Consider the following 17,880-nt stretch of genomic DNA (forward strand, 5'->3'; position numbering starts at 1 on the left):
AAGCGCCGAGCAGAGAACTTCTGAGCAATGAGTAAACGACGCTTAACAGAGCAGAACACAGTAGACCGTTCTAGTAGAATTCTTCGAGAGCCAACCAACTAGAGCTAGCTTGGATATGAAGCAACCTGGGGCTTAAATAGTTGAACTTAGAATGGTTGAAGGTAGTTCGGCAGCCATATACTCTTGGCCCAATTGGAGTACGAGCAGGAAAACCAACCAATAGTATGCGTCATTATCGTTTGGCTGTTTTGTAGATACTGTTTGGCAGTACTGACGCACACACGTGCAAAGAAAGGAGAGGGCAATACATCCATGTGTCCGGCAAAGGACGAGCGAGGTAATGCACGCACAATCTTGGAAGGCAAGGGAATAGTGTATAAAAGACGCGCGACTCTACCAAGCAAGTGGTCTGAAATTTCTCCTTATCCAGAGCTATCCTTGCTTTTGTCTTTCTTCTCTCTTTAAGGGTGCTAACTTGACCGTCGGAGGGGTTTTCTAACAACACACTCGCACGGGTAGTTTACCGTTGTTATGCTTTCAGGTTGCACGACACCATTCGGAGCAACGCAGAGCTTGGACAAAAGGAGTACAGAAGCGAAAAATATTTGCTTTCCGTACACCAACAAAAATGGCAATGAAGAAGAAGGTGATCCACCAGTTCTACTTCACGTCTGCAAAAAAATGCAATGGAAGTTAGCACTATCTAGAAGAATTTTTCGATTGATTAACATCTCTCTTGTAGCGATTCCTTTCAAAGATAACTACACAATGATTTTCAGTTTTGATAGGGCGACATTTATCCAGAAAAGTTTACAGTTGTCATCATCTTCCCCTAAAGCACATTCAAAATGATTGCAAAAGGATTTAACGGTATAGATCCCAGATTTTTCAACTTTCCAGTGAAGAGAATCACTACAGTCGGGGTGGGGAAAAATATTGTTGAGAAAGGTTTTGGTATGTTTGCTAGAGCTTTTGTCATGTTAAGAAATCAAAAGTTTTGCTCTTTTAATTTGCATGTAGTTCTTAAATTTTCTTGCATTTGTTTGAAAAGATTATAATTTTTTTAATCTAGATGAGAAGGAAAAGAAAAAATAAAAAATTATGTCAACACATATTACATGTAACTCGTTAAGAGCATCTCTAATGCAAAGAAGTCTTTTTGGCCATTCAAATGCCAAAATTTAGCATGCACAATGTCCAAAATGCTACAATTTGACATTTTTGCACCAATGCGAAAATGATATAATTTTGCCCAATCAACATCTTTTTTAATTACTATTTTTAAATACCATTCTTTGAACTCATTTATCCAATGACATTAGTATTGAATGATTTTCTCATTTTGTTTCTGGTTTAGGATCTTCCATATTTTTCGTATGCATGAAAAGATAAATTTGTGGGCAAATTGTAAGAGAAAGAGAAAGAGATGTTTTCAAATTAACTGGTGTTCGCTGAAATTATATTCGAATTTTTATAGATTTGAAAGAAATTTATAATAAACTTTTTATGATCTTTCATATTTTTGGAGTGATTTATAGCCCTTCATCTACGTCACAATTTTTGCGACAATACTATGTTTGCTGAAGTTATGTAGTAATTTGTACAGATTTGAAAGAAAATTATAGCAAATTTTTTAGGATCTTCCATATTTTTGGTGTGATTTATAGCCCTTCGTCTACGTCACAATGTTTGCAACAATATCATGTAAGTCTAGCAAAATAATAAACAAAATATTGAGCACAAAATAATTTCATAAAATATAATATGAACACAAAGTAATTTAGAGTTGAGAACGATACAACTGTGAGAGTTCGGGAGTTACGTTGTTATAATTTTAAAATTGCTTTTTCTTTTTTTGTGAAGATGTTAACGTAGTGAGGTAGTTCAAAAATAAAACTCCATTTTGTCATAACGTCCATCATCTTGCTTTAGAAATGAGATTTGTGGTCTTTTGCATAGTTGAAGGACTTTTTGAATTTCTAAACTATCATTAGGACTTATTATGTTACTGTGAAAGTTAACTTCTTCTTCTTCTTCTTCTTCTTCTTCTTGTAATTTTTTTTTCCTTTTTTTTTAACATTTCAAATATGTAAAATTTCACACTATTAGAAATTAAAATTTTTAATTTTTTTAATTCAAAAACTATGTGAAATTCAAAAACATTTCTCAGAAAAATTTTACAATTTCAAATCCTATAAGTGTATTTTTTTTTTCTCATTTTAAATAATTTAATTGAAAAATGCTATTTTCACACTTCTAGATACAAGTGAGTAAATCTCATGTGCATTTGTGTGTCTATTACCTCATGTCTAGAGTGAGAAAATGTAGTAAAAATAGTAATATGAATAGCATTGCTCATTTTATATTCGATTAAGTAGCTTTACTTTCTTCGTTTTGTAGAACTTATTGAGTAATTTTCAAAAAATATAAATTTCATTAAAATGGATGTATACATAAAAGTTTTTAACATTTTAAAAATAACAATGACCATATAAGCGTGTTGACCACTTCCATAGATTTGTGCTTGTACATAAATAAGGGTAAGAATGTCTAAATTTTTACTAAAATTTTGAAACAAGGATTTAAAGTCTCCCAAAAAACTTATATAATGAGACTCTATTTGAAAAAGAACAAAAAAAAAAAAAAAGGCCATGGGACTTAATGGAATGCAAGTGCATATAGACTTTTTACAAATTTTTCCTAAAAATTATAAAATAAAAATAAAATAAGGAATTGTGCATTTAACCCACCATCAGAAAGTTGTACAATAGACAACAAAGACATCAACTTGTTTCAAAATAAACATTCAAATGGAGTTACATTTCACTTCACTACGATCGAGCAACAAGCTCAGTAATTGTAGCATCATTTGTTGAAACCTGTGTTGATTTAGTTTCAGATTGATCTGACTCTATCATTGAATTGAACTCATGCAACAAATTGCCTTGGCCTTGCCTTTCTGGCAAAAAAAATGCAGGATGCGAAGGCAATGACAGACTAAACGAGGTGCTAATGAGCATGCTAACAACTATAGCCATGGTTGGTCTGTCTGTTGCATTTTCATGAACGCACAATAAACCAATATGGATGCATCTCATAATCTCACTTTTTGGACCTGTCATCAATGTTGAATCCACTATATCTAGAATTGTATTTCTTCTCCAACACTTCCATGCCTGTAAGAGTTCAAAGAGGTGAATATATGGTAATAAAATGTAGATTGCTTTCAGAACCATGACTCAACAACTTCCCCAAACACCCCCTCCCCCCCCCCCACCCCGGCGGTGGTTGAGACTACCTATAAGAAATTTGGTATTTCAAATAATTGGCAATCTATAACTACTATCTCTTTTTCCTCAAGCTCATTGAAACTCAAACTTTCTAAAGAAAACTCTTCTTTTTAGTTGCATTCATAAGTCATTAGTCCCACCCACCCCCTAAAAAAATATAAAGAATAGAAAAGAAAACACTCATACTTACATAGCTTAGAAGGTCCTCGCCATTCTCCATATCACGGAAACAAAAGATCTTCTGACCGCTTAAAATTTCGAATAGAATCACACCAAAACTGAAGACATCTGACTTAATCGAGAATTGTCCACGTTGAAAATATTCAGGAGGCATATATCCACTGGCATGTTATTGTCCATCATATTATTTTCAATGATATGATCTATTTGCATGATATAATCAATTTTTTCAACTTGTTCATAGAGTATCTTCTGTTTTTTGTTTAGTATTCGGATTCGTGAATCAAGATAAATTCTTAGTTTGTGAAGGAAATACTTACATGGTACCCATGATTCTACTTGTTGTGTAATGGGATTGATCTAATGCGATTAGTCTTCCTGTGACAAAATCTGAAATTTTTGGATTCATTTCTACATCTAGCAAAATGTTGCTAGCTTTGAGATCGCGATGAATAATCCGATGTTGTGAATCTTCATGAAGATATAAAAGCCCTCGAGCGAAGCCTTGTATAATGTTGAAACGTTTTTTCCAATCCAAATGTGCACGTTTGACATGATCTTCATAATCAAACAAAGTATGTGTTCAAACATACTTTTATCATATAAGCATCACAAGCCAAAAAATTATATATACTTGAAAAAAGTAAAAGAAGTAGTACACTGTACCAAATATGAAATGATCGAGGCTTTTGTTAGGCATAAACTCATAAATGAGAAGTAATTCTTTCTCTTCCAAGCAGAAACCTAAGAGACTGACCAAATTCTTGTGACAAAGCTTAGTCAGTAACAAAACCTCATTCTTGAATTCTTCTTGACCTTGTCTGGAATTACCAGAGAGCTTTTTCACAGCTATTTCTTGCCCATTTAAAAGCACACCCTATGTTTTTGTGAGAATAATTTAAGAAACATGGTCATATTCAACATTTCATTTCACACCACAATTTTGCCAATTCATTTTATTTATTGTAACTGTATGAGTATGCATCTAGTTACCATGTAAACAGGGCCAAATCCACCTTCTCCAAGCTTATTAGCATGTGAGAAATTATCCGTTGCATCTCTAATTGTTCTGAAGTCAAATTGCAAGGATTCGACATATGGCATTGAATTGTCATCTTGAGAGGAAGTATACACTACAAAAAAATTAAGATTTTAGGGACTAAAATTTAGGAACAAAATTATATTTTTTAAGGACCAAATATTTTTGTTGCGAAAAGTGGTGTTATTATATTTTTAGTAATGAAAATTGAACATTAGTGATGAATTATTATCCTTTTGGGACCAAATTTTTTGTCTCAAAAATTAAACCATTTTGAAACCAAATTATTTTGTCTCCAAAAGTCTATTTATTAGTGATATTTTCAAAATTGTCGCTAAAAGCCTTATTTTTTACTTTTCGAGACGACCTTTTAGCGACTATTCTCACAACGATAGAAATTAGTCTATAAATGTCTTTTGTAACAAAATTTTCATTTTTAAAGATTAAAAAATTTGATCTCTAAAACTCTTATATATTGTAGTGATAGGAAATAAATATCTAAATTGAACTATGAAATGGAAATACATCACGATATTAAGAAAGGGAGGACACTTCCCACTATATGTTACTCAAATTCTCCTATCATATTTTCTTCATGAAAATAATTTCCAAAATAACATAGTGATAATATCAGCTCCAAAAACAAGTATAAATGGTGAAGATTTAACTTACTTTCTGTAGCCTCCCCTGAGGACTTGACTTTCCTCCTTATCAAATAGTTGCCCATGAAGATGAGAAGAATCACCAAAATGGCTGCGAAAGTAATAGTGGTGATGAATGTTACTGATGTTTTTCTCTTCTTTCCTACGAGAACCAAAAACATTTTCTGACTAAGATGGTGAAAAAAAACTGAATTTGAAATTGCTCTTATGTGGAGATAAAGCTAGTATTCCTAAAGATTGGCCAGATTTTGACATCACTGCTAATATAGCTACTAGTACATTAGTTTCAAGATCGCAACCAAACATAAAAGAACTTTTTCTACGAAAAACCTTTTTTTTTTCCTTTTTGAAAAAATCAAATGAAGCGTAAATAAGAGTATATGAGAGCAATTCTCATGTGGTACCGTACCTGAAGATGGTTGTAAGGGAGCAGGAGGCCCGGTTGTGTTGAAAGTTGTGTTTTCTGTGGAAGCAGAAGGTGGCAGGGAGGGAGGAGGGACCACTTCATAAAAAGCTACCAACTGATACCTTGCCTGACAATTTGGCCAATAATTCAGTCCCCACTCTTTGCCGTGAGTATAATATTGAAGTCTATCAAGTGCATATACTAAACAGTCCTTGCAAGCGTTTTCAGTTATGTCAGGAGTGCATTGCATAAAGCAATATAACTGCTGAGAACCAGTGATCTTGGCTTCTCCTGTTGCAAATTTTGTTTTTGTTGTTGAAGAACCAAAAGCAGCCTTAGTAATAAGGCCATCCATTGTATTTGCCAATACTTGATCCAACCTATCAGGATTGTAGAAAGATATTGAACTATTCCAATAAAGGCTAGGAGCATATTCTTCTTTGGAGAAGAAAGAATAGTTTGCATATCGTACAACACATTCCACATAGTATATAATAGCTTTTTTCTGATTTGGGCAGTGTTGTGTGATGGAATGTGAAGCGTCTTGGACACAGGCTTGGCAATTTTGGGCGGCAATGTACGCTGGGCAAAAGCTAAGTGCATACACTGTGTTTTCGTCTCTACCAAAGGTGGAGTTGTAGAAGTTGGTCAGGGGGGTTTGAGAGGAGAGATTAGTAAGGAGGTGGTAGAGATTGTTTTGAAACACACTACTGTTATTTGTGTAATTAAATTGGTAATCACAAAAATGTAGGACGTAGGTTACAGAGGTAGCTGAACTAACAAATTGTGGAAAGAAGAGAATGAATGGAATAGTTGCTGAGAAATGGAGAAGAGAGACCATCATATCTATCTATTACTCCAATAGTATGAGAATTGTGTTCGAGAGATGATGCAAATCTATCCATGCCATGAAGACTTTAAATAGCCAATCTTACTTGTTTGGTAAAGCTTATGGTTAAATAAGAACTTGTGAATTAAAAAGGTAAATTACCAATAGGTCCTAATAGTTGGACTTAATTCCCATCAAGTCTTATTGAAAATAAGTCTTGGTAAAATTATCGTTATTTGTGACAATTTTTTATATGTCGCTAAAAATTAACAATTAGTGACTTTTTTTTGTCATGATTTTTATAAATTGTCGCTAAAACTTACAATTAGTGACTTTTTTTATGGCAAATTTTTTTCATAAAACCTATTAGACAGTAAGTTCACTTATTAAGACCTACACAAAGGATAAAAATAAAAATAAAAATAAAACTCTGTTGGTTTAATTTTTGAAAAGACTTTTGCGCTTTGAATTGTATTTTAAAATATAAGTTGTTGAAAAGAGTTTTAAAAATTGAAAATTTGTTTGTTATGAGTCTTGAAAATAATTTTTAAATAATTTGTAATTTTTTTTTTTTTTTGGAGTTGAATAGATGGTTGTGTAAGAGAAAATTTGATTAATTGATATGTATAGTGTAAGAAAATGAGAAAGAAGAGAGGAGGGAGGAGAGAAAAAAAAGTAATTCATTATTATTTTTATTTATGTTTATGTTTTCAATGAATTTGTAATCTATAAAACCGAAACACGTTTGTGACTAACTGAAACACGTTTGTGACTTTTTTGTTTTAAAAAAAAAAACAAAAAATGATATATAAATTTATTTTTATATTTAATGATGTGTAAGTGATATGATTGATTGATAATTAGAAAATATATGAGAAAGTATTATCTTTAATATCATAATTGATTATCATATTATTGAGTTTAAAAATTAAATCAAACTTTTTATCTTAAATAACCTTGCTAAAAAAATGTAAATAATTTTAAAAAGTTCTAAAACTGTAAGAAATAAAATAATAATAATAAATTGTGTGAAACCCACCCCTCCTACCACTTTTGGGCTCGGCAGCTCACTAATTCTTTTTTTCTTTTTTTCTTTTTTTCTTTTTTATATTGAAAACTTAATTAAAATAAATAAAAATAAAATAATTTTTTCATTATCTATAGTATGTTATATAATTGGTAAGAATTTTGTTTATTAAACTTAAGGGTAGAGATGATCACCGGACAAATTTGAAACAAGTTTAAAGTCCAATGTATGAGTCTTATTCTGCATCACTATTTATTTATTTTTTATTTTAAATAAGAAAATAAGGATACGTGACATAAAGAGAAGTGATCAACATTTAGGCAGTAAGTGAATTATTTATTTTTAATAATAGTATTAATATAGATATCATACATGTTTTCTATTTTATTTTTGAAAAATAAAAAATAAAAAATAAACACAGTAAATTAAGTGGGAGAGGCACCCGTCATTATCAAGAAGTCATCATCCAGTCACTCTTTATGCGTTTAAAATGGGTAAGGTTACCATTCTTTGCGCGATTTTTGGGTGGATTATTCTTTGCCGCGTTAAAAAAATAATTGAACTCATTTATGATGTGACGTGTGTTTATTTTGTATATTTTTTTTTAGCAATAATATATATTTCTAATTTTAAAATTTTAATTGAATTCTTACAATGTAGCAGGGAAGAAAAAAAAAATAATTAAAAAAAAAAGGTCAAAATATCACATGAATGGATGGGGCCTATCCCTTAAAGCTCTTTTAAAACTCTTCTTTTAGAATTTTAAAACATTTTTTTTTTCCACTGCCACATCAGTAAAGCTCTACTTTTAGAGTTCTCTATCATTATCCTAATAATAAGCCATAAAGTTTTAAGTTAATAAGTAAAAATTACAAATCAGTAGTATTTTTATAAAATATATATAAATTTTAAAAAATAATTATAATTATAATTATTAAAGTTGATTACTTTATCATTAATTTATAACTTTTTTTGAAAATTTACACTAAAGTGTAATTTTTTTAAGATTTAATTTCCCTTTGACTATCAATTTCATAGTTTTTTTTTTTTTTTTTTTTTTTTTTGAATTGGTCACTATGAAATTGAGTGTGATGAAGAAAGCAGAGAACAAATGATTTGCACAAGTAAAAGTAAGAATGCACCCCTACGGGTGTAAATCTGGCCCGACTCGACTCATTTAGGTTCGGGTTGGGTTCGGCCCATGTCGGGCTTCGTTGGCTCCCATGAAAATTCCGGCTGTGTCACTGGTCAAAAAAAATTAGGCTCAAGTCCACGAGTAATCGGGTCTTGGGCGGGCTGAGGCCCGACCTAGTGGGCCTGGGCTTAGCCTCGGGCTTGGGCCAGGCCTAACTATTTTTTTTTTGCTTTTTTAATTTTTTTTTACCAAACTTTTATTATTTTTCATTAAAAAAAACACTGGACCTTGGGCGGACCGAGTGGGCCTTAAGGGGGCCGATAAGCTAGGCCACGAGTCGGGTCGGGCTTCAAAATGATAGCCCAGACCTAGGCCTAAGGGGGTCAAGATGGGCTTGGGCCCGGGCCCAAATGGACCTAAACGGACCGGGCCCACCTTGAGCCGCAGGTAGGTTTCGGGCCGCCCACAGGCCACGGGCCATTTTTACACTCCTACCCAAGTCTCAAATTTTGGGATGGAAAGAAAATGAAAATAAATAAAAAGAAGTTAAATTTAATTACTTTTTTTGTTAGAAGATTGACTAATAAGTCTCATATTTTGAGCTTATAATCCATATAGTCCCATATTTTTTTTCTTATAATCCATTTAGTCCTTTTGGATGTGTAATGACTCATTTGCCTGTCATATTAGAATGTCACATTTGGAAAAAATACACTAAAGAGTTTTTTAGTGTCACATCATACCCACCACGTTAGAGTGTCACATTTGGAAAAAGTACACTAAGAGTTTTTTTAAATTGTCACATCATACCCGCCATGTTGGAGTGTCACATGTCACGTTTGGAAAAAGTACACTAAGGAGTTTTAAATTTTTTTAGAGTGACACATCATACTCGCCACGTTGTCACTTTTTTTTTTTTTTTGAAGTGTCATATCATACCTAGTACGTTGTCACTTTAGGAATAGTATACTAAGGAGTTTTTTTTTTTTTAGTAAAAGTTTTAGAGTGTCACATCATACCCACCACGTTATCACATTTAGAAAAAATACACTAAGGAGTTTTTAATTTTTTTAGACTGTCACATCGTTGAGAAAAGTACACTAAAGAGTTTTCAGATAGTGTTTGGTAGAGTTTTCTAAATATGATTTGAGAATAGAGTTATATTTTGAGTTTGTGAGTTTTAGAATTATGATTTGAGTATAGAAAATTTATTTGGTTATGAGTGGTGAAAAGAGTTTTGAATTGAGTTTTGGAGGGAGTTTTAAGTTTTTGAAAGTAGAAAAGCTATTTGATTCAAAAACTTAGAACTCACAACCAAACACACAACCCAAAATTCTATTCAAAACTCATAAAAAAATATAAAAAATTCTGAAAATATTTTTTATTTACAATATAAAAATAACAGGTACGAAAAAAAAAAAACACTGTTCTGATCAACCGGCCGATCAACCAATCAGGCGCCCCCCGACATTCGGGAGAACGATCGGGTTAGCCAAATTTTTTCGCCTGGAAAGATGTTTCCAAAAGTGGGTGTAGAATTATAATTTGAAAGCTTAAAACAAACACTACACTCAAATCAGTGGGTAAAAATATGTTTGGAACACCTAACCAAACATAGCCTTAATTTTTTTGGAGTGTCACATCGTTAGAAGAGTACATTAAGGAGTTTTTAATTTTTTTAGAATAAAATTTTTGAAGTGTTACATCATATCCGCTACGTTGTCACATTTAAGAAAAGTATACTAATGAGTTTTTAATTTTTTTTGGAGTGTCACATTGTTGAAATGTCATATTAATACCTGTCATATTGAAGTATCACATCATACCTGCCACATTAATAAAAAGATATAGCTGTCCACCAAAACACTATCAAAATAAAAAATAGGACCACACGGAAATAAACTCTCCATTAATAGGATTTAACAGATCAATAAAAAAAATTTGGGACTATTTGGAGTATTTATTTGTGAGATGAGATTTATTGATAAATATCTCTTTTTTTGTTTGGGGTACGAAAACAACAACGCTAGGTAGCTCAAAATTTTGTGGCTCAAATGACTCAAATGGCTGAAAACGATGTCGTTTTGACAGATCTTTAGTGTAAAACGACGTCATTTTGATAGATTTGAGCCATTTAAGCCACAAAATTTTGAGCTACCAAACATTTTCCGTACGAAAATGAGAATGAAATAAATAGATATTTATAGAAAATATTTAATGTTTTTATTCAGCTACCAATAAAAAAAAATTATTTTAAACAAATTTATTTATGTTTCATTTTTTCTTCCCCTTAAGTAATGTTGATCTAAACACATTATAGTTTCGTTCCATTATAGTTTCTTTTCATTTTTATCTTTCCACTTCCTCTCTTCTCTGTCATTTAAACTCTTGCATCCATTCCCAATTCAGCTCTCTTCTGTGTCGTGATGTCATTTGAACACTAGCTATTGCCAATACAAGATTATTGACAAACAGATTGATTTTTCCTAGTATCAATGTAAAAAAATAAAAAATAAAAAAATAAATTCTCAGCTCTTTAAGTACTTCATCATATCGTTTTGAGGAAATTTCATTTTACCTCTTAAACTATCACGCAAAAATCAATTCAATCATATCCTTTTAATTATATTAATTTTACACATAAATTATTCGATTTAGATCAATTTGACCCCATCATCAGTTATCGTCTATAATCAAATGAAACTTGCTGACGTGACACCAAATATCATTTCACCCTCCAAACTATCCTTCAAAAATCAACTACATCCCTAAATATAGCAAAAATTAAATTTAAATATTAATAATAAATTTTCATCTCAGAAAGTGAGAAAAATAAATTTTAAACAAAAAATATTTGAGTGTTGGTGATGTTGAATATTCTCTAGAGAGTAGTTGCTAACTTTTTGTTTAAAGTGTCATTTAGATGATGATATGACCGAGTAGATACTAATTTCGATTTTGTGGGCAAAGATCTCGACATTCTCATTTTCATTGTTCAATATAGTTTCCCAAATGCCAAAAAATGTTTCTTGTGTGGTCTAAATTTTTATCCACCCAATTTTGAAACTACTACTAGTCGATCAATCCTATTAAAATTAATCTGGCGAATAAGCTAGCTACAATTACAAAATTGCACACACACAATAACCAACGAATTTTGGGCTCAATTAGTTTCTCTAGGATCGACTCAAGGTAATTTGAGGCGTAATGAGACTTTTTATATCTTTTCAATTATTATTTTGCAAAGTATATTATTTAAAAGGGTAAAATCCAATTTACCTCCCTGTGGTATGGTTTGATAGCACTTTATCCCCATGTGTTTTAAAAATAGTCATATGCCTCTCGTGTAGTTTTAGACTAAAATACAACCGTTAATACCGTTAACTATAGATGTAAAATGACTATAATACCCTCAAATTTTATATTTTTTGTTATTTTATTTCTCTCTCATTTCTCATTCACATAATTTATAATGCCTAGTCATTGATTCAATTAAATCATAATTGTACGAGGGGCAAATATTCGTCGCTTTTCGTACTCCTTGTGTCCAAGTTTCGCTTCTTTCCAAATGACCTGAGAACACAAAGACGATGAGCTACCCAGCGGTGTGCAACCAAAAAACCCCTCCGATGGTCAAGTTAGCACACTTAGAGAGAGAGAGAGAAAAAAGAAGAAGGAGAGGGAGGAGACAAAGGGGTAGGTAGCTCTGATAACCAGAAGTGCCAAACCTGTGCATAGAAGCGCAACACCGTTTATATAGTTTCTGTGAGCTCCTCTCTGTCCGTCCTCCTCCTGACACGTGAATATGTTCCCCTCTTACCTTCTTCCACGTATAAGCGCAAATACCGCCAAAGACCACTTGGCGAAACCGCCTAGCGGTATTGACGCGTACAAGTAGCGGAATCTCCTTCATGCAATTCAAACATGCCACGTGGCACACCTTACCGAACTGTGCCAAGCACGGCGCCATAGTCTTCTCTCAAGGTCGTGCTATTTGCCCGGTTGTAGACATCCCCCGAACGCCCCGGGAGGGTGAGCTCCCGTTCTGTTCATTTTGGGGTCACTACAGCTCAGGACTCTCAAATTTGTCACGGTTCTAAGTCTGAACCAAAGAGTCCAAATCCGGCAAATCGTTTTGAGAAAAACAAATTTTTGAAAGAAGTGCCAAACATGGACTGCTTTGCCAGATACAGAGTCGCCACCTAAATATTTTATTTTGGGAAATTTAGGAAACCCTGACTCGTTGCCAAAGGCCACGTGTCCGTCATCACCAAAGTTGCCTCGGCTCAGGAACTTGGGTACGATTGGGGAAGGTCACTTCGTGAGCACCCCCGCTCGCCCGGTCATAGACCGGCCTCTACTAACCATGATATCTATTTTTGAAAATATTGTATGTTCTTATTCCGGTCATTAGCCTAGGTTACTATGTGATGCGCACAGTATACAAGTATAGACCAGGTCGCCTGGATTGGAACAAAACATCTCATGTTTGCTTGTTTGAAAGGTGGTTTGCTACTCGCAAGTAGGCTAAAAATGCAGATTTTGCCACCCTCGGGTGGGCTTAGAAAAGATGGTTTTGCCACTATCTAGTGGGCTTAAAACAAATAGTTGATGATTTATTCCAATTCAAGTAACCCAACCTTCACCCACAGGCATTCAGGCAGTTATATCATATAAGCACATAGCCTCATGGTAAGCATGCTATTCATGGCAGTCACTCACACGCATGTAAGGATGCTAAAGCATAAAACTCACCGAGTACTCCAAGCCAAAACAAAAACTCATTAGAAATCATGCATGACCCTAAGTATACAGAAATGCCTAATGCAACACACGCAAAAATGCAAACTATAGCAAGCTCGGCTATTCTAAACATGGCATATGAAATGCTACAGCTAACAAGTATTCAACTTTAAAATTGAAATACAATGCAGTTAGTATGATGCGCCGAGCTCGGTGCATGCAATACAGATGAATGATGCAAACATGCTGTCATACTGTATGCTAATTGAAATATGCCCTAATCTAACCATCAAAAGCGGATAAATAAAAGGGAAGAAAGACGTGGGGTTGGAAGACATACAACACACACACGCACACTTATTACAATTATGCCCTCGCACAGAGGGTCCGAATAAATAATACAGTCCCGAATAAAAGAATATTACAGTCCCAATATTACAGTCCAAATAATATACAAATTCCTAATTAATTAACGAATTAACTAAGAAAGCTGTAAAACTGGCATGCAAGCCAGGGACTGCCTTGCTCCTGATGAATGATGCATGTCCGGGTTGTCTTGCGCGGAAATCCACCGGGATGCCCCAATTAGCCTCTGTTTAGCAGTTATTCTTGAAACGCGTGCCAAGTCCCGAAAAGTTACTGATTCTTCATTTTGCTGCAACAGAGAGCAGGAAAGGGGCATAGCAATGTATTTTCACAAATATATGCATGCCTCGATCCTCGTGCCACCAATCACGCATATCGATGCATGATGGCAGAGGAGTCGAAATGTGCAACTCAATATAGAATGAATGCACGTATAAACACAATAAGAACCTAACTCCATCATGGATGATCCGGAGTGTCGGTGACTGGGGAATTGAGACACGTTCCGTCACTCAGAGTACGAAATGCACCTCGTTTCCCGTGCCCGGGCTAACTCCTATCCCGAACACGATGCAATATGCATGATATGCATGAATGCAACTAAGGCATAGCCTAGCATGCACAATGCTATGAAAATGAGATGTCTCGAAATGCGTGCACACAGACACGCAAACCGAGAAAATGACATACGCAATGCAAATGACATGGAAATATATATGGGCTTACACTAACATGAGAGAGCCTCAGCCACATTCACATAAGAAGCTGGTGGGTGAAAATGAAGTGCCTCGAAATGCGTGCACACGGGCACGCAAACCGAGGCAATGGCATACGCAATGCAATATGGCTAAAATGGCATATAAAATGCAACATGGACTTATACTAACATGAGAGAGCCACAGCCACACTCACATAAGAGGCCGATAGATGAAAATGAAGTGCCTCGAAACGCGTGCACACGGGCACGCAAACCGAGGCAATGGCATACGCAATGCAATGGCATGGAAATGACATATAGAATGCAACATGGACTTATACTAACATGAGAGAGCCTCAGCCACACTCACATAAGAGGCCGATGGATGAAAATGAAGTGCCTCGAAATGCGTGCACACGGGCACGCAAACCGAGGCAATGGCATATGCAATGCAATGGCATAGAAATGACATATAGAATGCAACATGGACTTATACTAACATGAGAGAGCCTCAGCCACACTCACATAAGAGGCCGATGGATGAAAATGAAGTGCCTCGAAATGCGTGCATACGGGCACGCAAACCAAGGCAATGGCATATGCAATGCAATGGCATAGAAATGATATGCAAACATGCTAATGAGATTTCAGCACTGAAATGTGGGGGAAAACAGCCCCGAAACGAGGCGAAAGTACACCCGATGCACGGAATGGTCCCGAAACATGAATTTTGGCACCCGAAATGGCCTATAGCTATACCAAACATACAAAATTGGCACATGCAATGAATAGACAGAAGCAAGGAAGCCCCTAAATAAGCACTTTTCCAGTTTATAGCATGGCCAAACAGCAAACCAAAACAGGGCAAAACTAGCATGCAAGAAATGGCCCTAAACATGAGATTAAGAAGCAACTCACATCTGCTGTCCTCAAACAGGTTAGGGCCCTTCAACAAAGTTGAAGAGAGGCCCAAAATATGATGTTTTTCAGAACTGTAAAAACCCTAAAAACAAACACAGGCATGGCTGCACTCTTATGCAAGAGAAGGGGCCAAAAGATGGCCAAAGAAGGAAGTGGTATATGCAAAGCCCAAACAGAAAAATACCCTTCTACAACACTGAAGAGGGACCAAAAATATGCACATTTACAGAACTGTAAAAACCCCAAAACAGTATACAAGTATGTCAAAAATGCTATGCAAAATAGGGTCCAAAAGGGGTTAAAACACAAAGTGTATAAAATATGCCTCAAATCATGAAAGGCCCTTAATGAAACATGAAGAATGGGCCACAATAAGACCTTTTCTAGCTCTGTAAAATGACCAAAAACAAAAGCATCATAGGCTTCCAAGTCATGCAAAAATGGGGATTAAAAGGGAGATATAACATGAAGTACATGAAATATGCCTCAAATCATGAAAAGCCCTTAATGAAACATGAAGAATGGGCCAAAATAAGACCTTTTCTAGACCTGTAAATCGACCAAGAATGGAGGCATCATAGGCTGCCAAGTCATGCAAGAAATGGGGACCAAAGATGGATATAACATGAAGTAGCACATGGAGGTCCCAAACAAGGATGAGCCCTTCTTCAATGTTGAAGAGGGGCTCAAAATAAGCCTAATATCAGTTCATGAGAAGCTCCAAAATAGATCATACATAGGCTAGAAAAAGCATGCAAAATATTGACATACAAAGAGGGTATTGAAGCAAGTGCAAGATGGAGGGCTCAAACAGGGTTGAGCCCTTAATGAGACATGAAAATGAGCTCAAAAAAATAACCTTTTCAGTTTTGGTCGGAGCTCAAAACAGTAAGCATGATGGCTAGAGGAATGGTGCAAAAATGAACTAGAAAATAGGGAAAATGGACTCACCCTTGAAGATCAATACTTTTGTTGCTTCTTGGACCAAATTTGTTGCCTCTTAGCTGCTGGAATTCCTCCCCTTGCTGCTGGAATGGAGTGGTGGTGGTAGAGCTTGGTGGTGATGAAGAAAATGAGGTGTAGCTTAGGAATTTTCAAGGAAAATGAGAGAGATGGAGTGAGATAAGTGTATCAAGGCTTGAAGCAATTTTTTTCTCACCCCTAAATGTGATATCACCTGCTGGTTATAAGGACAAAAAAGAGGGAGTAAATGAGGGGCAAAGGTGGGGGAAAATTAGGCAAGTTTTCCCCCACAAAATATCCCCCGGATTGGGATATTTTCTGGGGGAAACAGCTATACAGCTGTAAAGTGGATATTGAGAGGAACATGGTCGGCCCCTTTTTGGAGCTCCAGGTGGCCGGCCGGCCACCTCCCCTAGCCGGCCGGCTAGGGGTCAAAAGGGTCAAGTTGAAATAGTGGCCGGCCACCACTTTTTAGGGTCCTCCCCTATGGTTCAAAATTCAAGAAAAAGGGCCTAGGCTGTTCAACATTAGCCCGGAAGAAGGGGTTCAAAAGGGGAAAGCAACATTACTGGCTGGCCACTAATTTTTAGGATCCTCCCAAGTGTGTACATCACAAATATGTGGTCCAAAGTTCAAGAAAGTGGCCCCAAGGTGTTCAACATTAGCCCGGAAGTGTGAAAAACGGGCATCGGAGGGCGTCGGAGGATATATAACTGGTTGCTGCAACAATTACTGGCCTCCCACCCTTCTACGGCCTTCCCAGTGATAAAACAGAGGTACCTGCCAAAAATGAACGAAAACCGTTGCAAAACGAATGTTCGGGGGCCAAAACGCGCAGTTTAGGGTCCCGAAAATGGGCTGTTAAGCACCGAAAATGGCGTTCAGCCACGAAGTGGGTTTCTCAGACCCCAGTGTACCTCAAAAGGGAGTAAACAGGAGGTATGCCAAAAATCGGGGCAAACGAAGATGGTTAGGCGGTCCCGAACCGAGGCACACGGCCAACGATTCCGAAAAACCGGAAACCGGACTCCGAAATGGGCAAAATGGCCTACGGCCACGAAATGTAGCCTACGGACATTGAGAGATGGTCTACGGGACCTCTCCCTTCCCTCAGGAAAAGAAACCGAGAAAACCGAGTCTGGTTCGCAAACCGAGGCAAGGCACAGAAGAGGGTTCGGAAGTCCGGAGGCAGGGCTCGCAGCCGCGACTCTGAGACTTCTGAACAAGCACAACATGCAATATCACCAAGTGCTCAACTGGCGACGTCTGAGTCTTAAGGTTGGTCAAAAATGAGGTGTCTACACCGGTTTCATCGGACTAACCTGTACGCGGGCTGAATCGAGCTCTGCCGCCCGCAATGAGCTCTTGCTCGGTCAAACCTGGTCTTTTGAGGACAAATTCGTCCAACTTAGTGAAATGTACATCTCTAGGTCGGGCTAGCGCCTAAAACCATTGGCCTTAACCTGACAGCGTTAATATCCCAGTCCGAAGCGTATCCAACGTTTGACCGTGCCAAGACTCCGGTCGAGCATGCAGCCTCGTTTTGCCCTAGTTAAAACCTCGGTCGAAGCCCAAACTAGCTTGACCCATGTCTAGTCACAAATTTTCCTCTCCATTGCCCC

At 36.0% G+C, this 17,880-nt stretch overlaps 2 protein-coding genes across 2 annotated transcripts; both read right to left on the reverse strand.

Annotated features, from left to right (window-relative positions):
• Positions 1–2,603: 2,603 nt before the first annotated feature.
• Positions 2,604–4,679, reverse strand: LOC145799795 (cysteine-rich receptor-like protein kinase 7). The gene is made up of 4 exons (XM_082889428.1): positions 4,137–4,679; positions 3,791–4,028; positions 3,481–3,631; positions 2,604–3,176 (listed from the first exon to the last, which is right to left on the reverse strand). The coding sequence occupies exons 1-4, from the start codon at positions 4,168–4,170 to the stop codon at positions 2,832–2,834; spliced, it is 768 nt and encodes a 255-aa protein (XP_082745554.1). The 5' UTR covers positions 4,171–4,679; the 3' UTR covers positions 2,604–2,831.
• Positions 4,175–6,418, reverse strand: LOC145799917 (cysteine-rich receptor-like protein kinase 8). Its single transcript, XM_082889564.1, has 5 exons — positions 5,581–6,418; positions 5,182–5,313; positions 4,464–4,603; positions 4,264–4,347; positions 4,175–4,222 (listed from the first exon to the last, which is right to left on the reverse strand). The coding sequence occupies exons 1-5, from the start codon at positions 6,416–6,418 to the stop codon at positions 4,175–4,177; spliced, it is 1,242 nt and encodes a 413-aa protein (XP_082745690.1).
• Positions 6,419–17,880: the final 11,462 nt, after the last annotated feature.

Source organism: Camellia sinensis, chromosome 9 (assembly GCF_055761805.1).
Source record: "Camellia sinensis isolate YWXY chromosome 9, ASM5576180v1, whole genome shotgun sequence".
NCBI classification, from domain to species: domain Eukaryota; kingdom Viridiplantae; phylum Streptophyta; class Magnoliopsida; order Ericales; family Theaceae; genus Camellia; species Camellia sinensis.

Excerpts from the sequence above, each read along its gene's own strand:
- LOC145799917 (XM_082889564.1), bottom strand. The coding sequence starts at position 6,418 with ATGGTCTCTCTTCTCCATTTCTCAGCAACTATTCCATTCATTCTCTTC. Across the intron at positions 5,314-5,580 it reads TCCCTTACAACCATCTTCAG|GAAAGAAGAGAAAAACATCA; the intron begins GTACGGTACCAC and ends TGGTTCTCGTAG. Across the intron at positions 4,604-5,181 it reads CTCAGGGGAGGCTACAGAAA|TGTATACTTCCTCTCAAGAT; the intron begins GTAAGTTAAATC and ends ATTTTTTTGTAG.
- LOC145799795 (XM_082889428.1), bottom strand. The coding sequence starts at position 4,170 with ATGCCTAACAAAAGCCTCGATCATTTCATATTTG. Across the intron at positions 3,632-3,790 it reads AGTAGAATCATGGGTACCAT|TGGATATATGCCTCCTGAAT; the intron begins GTAAGTATTTCC and ends ATAACATGCCAG. Across the intron at positions 3,177-3,480 it reads GCGAGGACCTTCTAAGCTAT|GCATGGAAGTGTTGGAGAAG; the intron begins GTAAGTATGAGT and ends GAACTCTTACAG.